Source organism: Salmo salar, unplaced genomic scaffold, assembly GCF_905237065.1.
Source record: "Salmo salar unplaced genomic scaffold, Ssal_v3.1, whole genome shotgun sequence".
Taxonomy (NCBI): domain Eukaryota; kingdom Metazoa; phylum Chordata; class Actinopteri; order Salmoniformes; family Salmonidae; genus Salmo; species Salmo salar.
The window spans coordinates 63,109-71,202 of NW_025547632.1; the positions used below are offsets into that span (position 1 = coordinate 63,109).

General features: G+C 41.7%; 1 protein-coding gene across 1 annotated transcript; it reads right to left on the bottom strand.

The window, feature by feature from the left end:
• Positions 1-2,134: 2,134 nt before the first annotated feature.
• Positions 2,135-3,965, bottom strand: LOC123732123 (ladderlectin). The gene has a single exon (XM_045711467.1). The coding sequence runs from the start codon at positions 3,091-3,093 to the stop codon at positions 2,542-2,544; it is 552 nt and encodes a 183-aa protein (XP_045567423.1). The 5' UTR covers positions 3,094-3,965; the 3' UTR covers positions 2,135-2,541.
• Between the last annotated feature and the right edge of the window lie 4,129 nt (positions 3,966-8,094).

An 8,094-nucleotide genomic window follows, 5' to 3' on the forward strand; every position in this document is an offset into this window, starting at 1 on the left:
TTGAGACAATTGAGACATGGATTGTGTGTGTGTGTGTCATTCAGAGTGTGAATGGGCAAGATCGAAATACACTACAAAAGGATGTGGACACGTGCTCATCGAACATCTCATTCCAAAATCATGGGCATTGACATGGAGTTGGTCCCCCACTTTGCTGCTAGATGTTGGAACATTGCTGCGGGGGGACTTGCTTCCATTCAGCCACAAGAGCATTAGTGAGGTCGGGTCACTGATGTTGGGGGCGATTAGGTCCTGGCTCGCAGTCGGCGTTCCAATTCATCCCGAAGGTGTTCGATGGGGTTGAGGTGGGTTGAGGTTTGCAGGCCGGTCAAGTTCTTCCACATCGATCTCTGCCGTTGTTGCTCCTAGACGTTTCCACTTCACAATAACAGCACTTACAGTTGATCGGTGGGGGGGGGGGTACCTCTAGCAGGGCAGAAATTTCACGAAATGACTTGTTGGAAAGGTGGCATCCTATGACTGTGCCACGTTGAAAATCACTGAGCTCTTCAGTAAGGCCTTTCTACTGACAATGTTTGTCTATGGAGATTGCATGGCTGTGTGCTCAATTTTATAGACCTGTCATCAACAGGTGTCTGAAATTGCTGTATCCACAAATTTGAAGGGGTGTTCACATACTATTTGTATATATAGTGTATTTAAGTTCCTTTGAACGGGGGTATGGTTATAGGTGCCAGGCGCATTGGTTTGTGTCAAGAACTGCAACGCTGCTGGGTTTTTTCACACTCAATAGTGTCCTCTGTGTATCGAGAATGGTCCACCACCCAAAGGACATCCAGTCAACTGGACACAACTGTGGGGAAGCTGGACACAACTGTGGGGAAGCTTTCGACACCTTGTAGTGTCCATGACCCAACAAATTGAGACTGTTCTGAGTGCAAAAGGGGGGCGGGGGTAACTCAATATTAGGAGGGTATTGTTCATTTTTTGTACACTCAGTAGAAACAGAATTAGTATAATACAGTCAGGAAGACAAGATTAAAAGGTAGTAATAATACTTTTATTCAGTTCTAACTGCAAATTCTAATAGACAGTGGTCTGATGTTCGAGGCTCACAAACAAAGTGAGAGAGGACCCACTCAAGGCTGACTTCACTATCAATCTGAAGCATGACGTAAGCTTCATATCCAAACGCCTTATAGCTATGAGTTTGATGCTTCTAATGGAATTGTGTATAAAGAGTCATTTAAATTATTTGTTTTTAACGTTTTGAAATATCTGCTACTGTCATGACGGTATGGAGAAAAGCAGATGTTTTTATTTCATTTGTGTCTCTGACACTGCACTTTCTTCAACTTGTACTTCTCTGCTGTCCCCTGTCCTTTCCTGCTCTTGTTGACCAGTGAGCCTACAGTATACGCTAGCCTCGCCTTAAGTGTAGTAGGTGCAAATAAAGTGAAGTATAATTTTAATATAAGCTGGTGTCACAAATGAATTTCCTCCGACAATTGCCCAATAGAAGCAGCTTCCTCCTCATATCTCCCTCCTCCTAAAGCCCTACTGGCTGTCACATTGTTGTGTGAGGGACTCTCCGTCCCTGTGACTCCGCCTTTTCATTCTTTTCTGCCTTTTAATCTCAGAGCTTCTTCAGTCCTTCATTCAGGGGAGAAATAGAATAACACTCTCTCTCTCTCTCTCTCTCTCTCTCTGTGGACACATTCCCTGTCACATTTCTTAGCCTCATGGATTTAGCCTCAGATATGAAAGACAGGGAATGGTAACACTTTACAATAAGGTTACATTAGTTAACCTGAATAAATAAATCATTCATTTAATATCTACTAAGTATTTATTCATTGTGTGTGTTTACTAAGCCATAAATGCATTAATACATTATTTGAAAAAGCTGATAATTCATGTTAGTTAATAGTTATATATCTTTAATTTCCTGCATCTAAACCATTCAGAAACAAATGGTCTGTTAGGAAGAGAGTTACTCATTCATAATTAACAGCATGATAAGGTTTTATCATGTATCATGTATTATTTTTAGTGATGCAGGTTCATGTCATTGAGAGATTGTCTTTATTCTAGTTTAAAAACAACTTACCATTGACTAACTGATGCCATGACAACTTGTTAAGCAATAGCAAATGAAGAAAACACTGAATAGTTTGTCATTTATCTTTAATTTCAAAAGCAGGATCATCAACATCACACAGTTTCATCACAAGTTTACCTAATGTTAGTTAACCTGAAAGGTTAGCCTACCTAAACAGTAGCTAGCTAACAGCAGATCATGACTTAGTATAAAAGTCTGCACTGAACTTCAAAGACAGTTTTTTCGGTAGCTACATGTTTGCTGTTTGCTGTCTCTTGTAAATTCCTCTGTCATTATTTCTAACTGTTAGATATGGCTCGTTAGCTAATCATTAGATAGGTGGAAAGCTTTTTTTGTGAATACATGTTTTATTTGTCATGTTGGTGTGCTGCAGTGAGTGACAGATCTTGGTTTTGTATTGAAGTGTAGACTGTTGACCCCTGGAGGTGGGAGGTAGAGTAGCTGTGTCATTTCCTAGCCTACAATCTTCTGCAACAGAGCGATGCAAACTTCCACTCACAGGGCATGTCGTACCAGAGCTTCTCACTTGCAGCGTTCATCTGCAGACAGTCCTCTCCTTCTCCAGCGTTATTGGGCTCACCAGTGTTCCAGTTAGTGTAGTCAAATCTGGACCCATCTGACCACATCCATAAGCCCTCCTTGACTGCATCAAAACCTCCAACCCAGGTGTCAGGTATGCCATTGGTATCCTTTGTCAGTGCTTGCATGAACTGGTACTCTAAAAGGTTATGCACGGATGCTAGGTTTCCACCAAGTGCCAAACAGTTTTGCTCCGAATCTGCCCATGACTGCTGAATGCTGACAAACTTGAAACAGCGTGATCCATATGTGTGCCAGTCTGAAGGACATGAACTTTCCTTTGTCCCCTCCTGCACTGCTGCTACCTGAGCCTCAACAGGAGCAGTCTGTTCCTCCTCAGTCTTCAGTAAGGGTTCTAAACCAAGGAGCTGGTTTGTGTCGCCCAGTGCAATGGCAGCACTCAGAAGCAGAAGGATGGCCAACTTCTCCATGGTAATATTTTCCTGTCAGAGAAGGAATCACAGGTGGTAGTCTGTAGGTTCTGTTCAGCTTGAGAAAGAGGAACGCTTTTATACGTGTAGCTCATCAAGCCACAAGGACGAAGTACCAAAAAACATGTTTACTCTGAATCTAGATCCTATTGGGAAATGTAGCCTCATCCTTCTGCCAAATATAGAGTACATTACAGAAACCTTCTGACATCTTTAGTCAGGTGATGCACCTAGTTCCACTACTTACACACACAGCCCTATACCAGCCCACAAACTATAACCATGCATGTGGTGTGATCCTATTTGAAACCATTCAAAAGCCAAGAACACACAAACACAAATAAATAAATACTTGTGGCTCACCAAGCCACAAGGACAATGTACAAAAAACATGCTGACACTGATTCCAAAATTACCCCCCAAAAAACATGTTGACACCGATTCCACATCCTAATGGGAAATGTTTCGTAATCCTTGTGGCAAATATACACTGAGTGTACAAAACATTAAGGTCACCTGCTCTTTCCATGACCTAGACTGACCAGGTGAATCCAGGTGAAAGCTGTGATCCCTTATTAATGTCACTTGTTAAATCCACTTCAATCAGTGTAGATTAATGTGAGGAGACAGGTTCAATGATTTTGGAGCCTTGAGACAACTGAGAGATGGATTGTGTGTGTTGCCATTCAGAGGGGGAGACAATAGATTTAAGGGCCTTGAGACAACTGAGAGATGGATTGTGTGTGTTGCCATTCAGAGGGGAGACAATAGATTTAAGGCCTTTGAACGGGGTATGATAGTAGGTGCCAGATGTACCTGTTCCTGTCAAGAACTTGTGGCCATGCACGCCTCCAACTCAATCATCAAGTTTGCAGACGACACTACAGTGGTAGGCTTGATTACCAACAATGACGAGACAGCCTACAGGGAGGAGGTGAGGGCCCTCGGAGTGTGGTGTCAGGAAAATAACCTTACACTCAATGTCAACAAAACAAAGGAGATGATCGTGGACTTCAGGAAACAGCAGAGGGAACACCCCCCTATCCACATCGACGGGACAGTAGTGGAGAGGGTAGTAAGTTTTATGTTCCTCGGCGTACACATCACGGACAAACTGAATTGGTCCACCCAAACAGACAGCGTGGTGAAGAAGGCGCAGCAGCGCCTCTTCAACCTCAGGAGGCTGAAGAAATTTGGCTTGTCACCAAAAGCACTCACAAACTTTTACAGATGCACAATTGAGAGCGTCCTGTCTGGCTGTATCACCGCCTGGTACAGCAACTGCTCCGCCCACAACCGTAAGGCGCTCCAGAGGGTAGTGAGGTCTGCACAACGCATCACCGGGGACAAACTACCTGCCCTCCAGGACACCTACACCACCCGATGTCACAGGAAGGCCAAAAAGATCATCAAGGACAACAACCACCCGAGCCACTGCCTGTTCACCCCGCTATCATCCAGAAGGCGAGGTCAGTACAGGTGCATCAAAGCGGGGACCGAGACTGAAAAACAGCTTCTATCTCAAGGCCATCAGACTGTTAAACAGCCATCACTAACATTGAGTGTTTGCTGCCAACATAATGACTCAACTCCAGCCGATTTAAAAAAAAAATCCACTTTATATAATGTTTTCATACCCTACATTACTCATCTCATATGTATATACTGTACTCGATACCATCTACTACATCTTACCTATGCTGTTCTGTACCATCACTCATTCATATATTTTTATGTACATATTCTTCATCCCTTTACACTTGTGTGTATAAGGTAGTTGTGTATATAAGGTAGTTGTGTATATAAATCCTCTTGAGCTTCTGATCCCGTTAGCGGGATCAAAATCCAGCGAAAAATCATATCGCCAATTAGCATTAAAAAATTATCATAATTTTTTACAAAAATAAAAAATATATATTTTTTTTTTTTATAGATACACCTCTCCTGAATCGACCCACGTCGTCCGATTTCAAAAAGGTTTTACAGGAAAAGCAAATCATTAGATTATATTAGATGAGTCCATCGTAAAAAGCAGCTTCATAGCCATTTTCCGACCAACCACTTCCATCACATATTATCAATAAACAGCTAAATGTAGCACTAACCTTTTACAAACTTCATCAGATGGCACCCCTAGGACATCATGTTATACAATGCATGCATTCTTTTGTTCAATAAAGGTCATATTTATATATAAAAACAGCATTTTACATCTCTGTCTGACGTTGACTACCTAATTTCCCCTCAAAAGCGTCCCGGTAAACAATGCTACGTTTCAATAAATTGCTATACTATAACGATTTTTTAAATGTATATTGTCAATCTAACATTTATAGATGAATATCTCTTGAGAACACCCGTCATACCAGATTTTAAATTAACTTTACTGGGTAATCACACTTTGCGATAAAAGGAGATGCGATACTCAGAAAATCAGCTAATATACAGTGCTCGGCGCCATCTTGGATGCAACAGTATGAACCATCTCATCTTCAATAATATTGTCAATAATCGCCTACCTTTAGTTGTCTTCATCAGAAAGCATCCCAGGTCCACAACAGATGTATTTTCGGTCAAAAAGTCCATACTTCACGTTCCATTAGCCTGATGTTGGTAGCGCGTCCTATGGCTCTCTCCAAACGCAGCTCTGCACTTCATACTGAAAGCAATCCTCGCGCATGTAGGTTCGTTCAAACATGTCAAACGTTGTATAAAATAAATGTTCAGGGCCACTAACACCAAGAGAGCCAATAAGATTCGAGGGGATGATTTCATTGCCTTTAAAACCGTTTCCAAAGGTGGGGGCAGACATGGCCGCCGGCGTCATAATGGTGATGGCCCATCCCCTGTGACCAATTTCAAACTCCTGTCATTCACTGAGTTTTGACTCTATAAGGCTCAAACCACTGTGAAAGGACTGGCGACATCTAGTGGAAGCAATAGGAAGTGCCAAAATATTCCTAAACCCCTGTGTTTTTCAATGGGATAGGTTTAAACTCAATACAACACATCAGGTATCCACTTCCTGTCAGAAAATGTCTCAGGGTTTTGCCTGCCAAATGAGTTCTGTTATACTCACAGACACCATTCAAACAGTTTTAGAAACTTTAGAGTGTTTTCTATCCATATATAATAAGTATATGCATGCCCTATCTTCTGAGTTTGATTAGTAGGCCGTTGAAAATGGGAACGATTTTTTTTCAAAATGCGCTGTGGCGCCCCCTATCCTAGGGTATCCTCAAGAGGATAAGGTAGTTGTGTATATAAGGTAGTTGTTGTGAATTGTTAGGTTAGATTACTCGTTGGTTATTACTGCATTGTTGGAACTAGAAGCACAAGCATTTCGCTACACTCGCATTAACATCTGCTAACCATGTGTATGTGACAAATAAAATTTGATTTGATTTGAACTGCAATGCTGTTGGGTTTTCACACTCAACACTGTACAAAACATTAAGAACACCTTCCTAATATTGAGTTGCAGCTCCCCCCACCGAATACGAAGAATCAACATGATAATAAGGTTGTCCTGGCAATAACAATAACCTTTTAGCAGCAAAAACTACAATTAATGAATACAGATGTATAAATACAAATGAATGAAACTGAAAAAGCATTTAAACCCGGTCGGGCCCCCAAGAAAGAATTCAAATGTGAAAGATATACAAGCCTATGTACAATCCATACGTACGTGGACTTGATATACACTTAGAACTAAATGTAACAGTATAGCATCCGTCTGTCTCCTCGCCTCGAACCAAGGACCCTCTGCACACATCAATAACTGACACCCCCAAAGCATCGTTACCCATCGCTCCACAAAAGCCGCAACCCTTGCAGAACAAGGGGAACAACTACTTCAAGGTCTCAGAGCGAGTGACGCCACCTATTGAAACGCTTATTAGCGCACCCCGCTAACTAGCTAGCCATTTCACACCGGTTACATAAATATGTAATTTAATTAAAGGTTGGCCTTTTTGCTAATTCCAGGATTTATCAAACAAATTAGCAAACATGAATATAGAATGGACAAAAAAAACTTTCAGGTTTTCTTTTCGATCAGCCAAATAACACCAGGGTTCTCCCAGGCCCTACCACCTAGTGGCTTTCTGGAATAGAAACACCTGTATATCGTCTTTTAAAGGCCAATAAAGTATTGAGTGAATTTCATTCTCTACCTCTTCGAGGTCACAATAGTTACAAAGTCTCTCCTCTACAATTATAATACCGGCCTGTTGACACACGGAGGGGCAATATCCCTGTTCTTACCTGTGTACATAGTGATCTTGTAACGGCTGTCTACGGAAGAAGTGGACCAAAATGCGGCGGAGTTAGGGTTCGTCATTTTTAATGTTACGAACACTATGCAATTCACAAAACCACAAAACAACAAAACTGACAGCCAACACAGTCCTGTCAGGTGCAACAACAGTGACAAGCACAATTACCCACGAAACACAACGGAAACGTAGGCAACTTATGTGTGACTCCCAATCAACCACAACCCTCTACAGCTGTGCTTGATTGGAAGTCACACGGCCAAAATTAAATGAAACAATAAAATACTCACTCCCTTCTGCCACGTCCTGACCCAACTACACCCTCTACTGGTCAGGACGTGACAGATCTCTAATACCGGCCTGTTGACACATGGAGGGGCAATATCCCTGTTCTTACCTGTGTACATAGTGATCTCTAATACCGGCCTGCTGACACATGGAGGGGCAATATCCCTGTTCTTACCTGAGTACATAGTGATCTCTGGCTGTAGGGTGGACATAACCTTTCTGTCACACAAGTTTCTCAATTTAGGTTTATGGTTTATCTCCTCCACCAATTTATTTTCATATAGCATCATCAGTTGTTTTTTAAATCTTTAATTTGGTTTTCATACAGATGTTCTTAGTCAGACAGTTGTGAAAGTTTTAGATGAGTTTAGTACACTTGGGATGGAGATGTAATTGCAGGGTACAGTGAAAATCTTATACACCGGGATCAACA

Coding starts and splice junctions, on each gene's coding strand:
- LOC123732123 (XM_045711467.1), bottom strand. CDS start 3,093: ATGGAGAAGTTGGCCATCCTTCTGCTTCTGAGTGCTGCCATTGCACTG.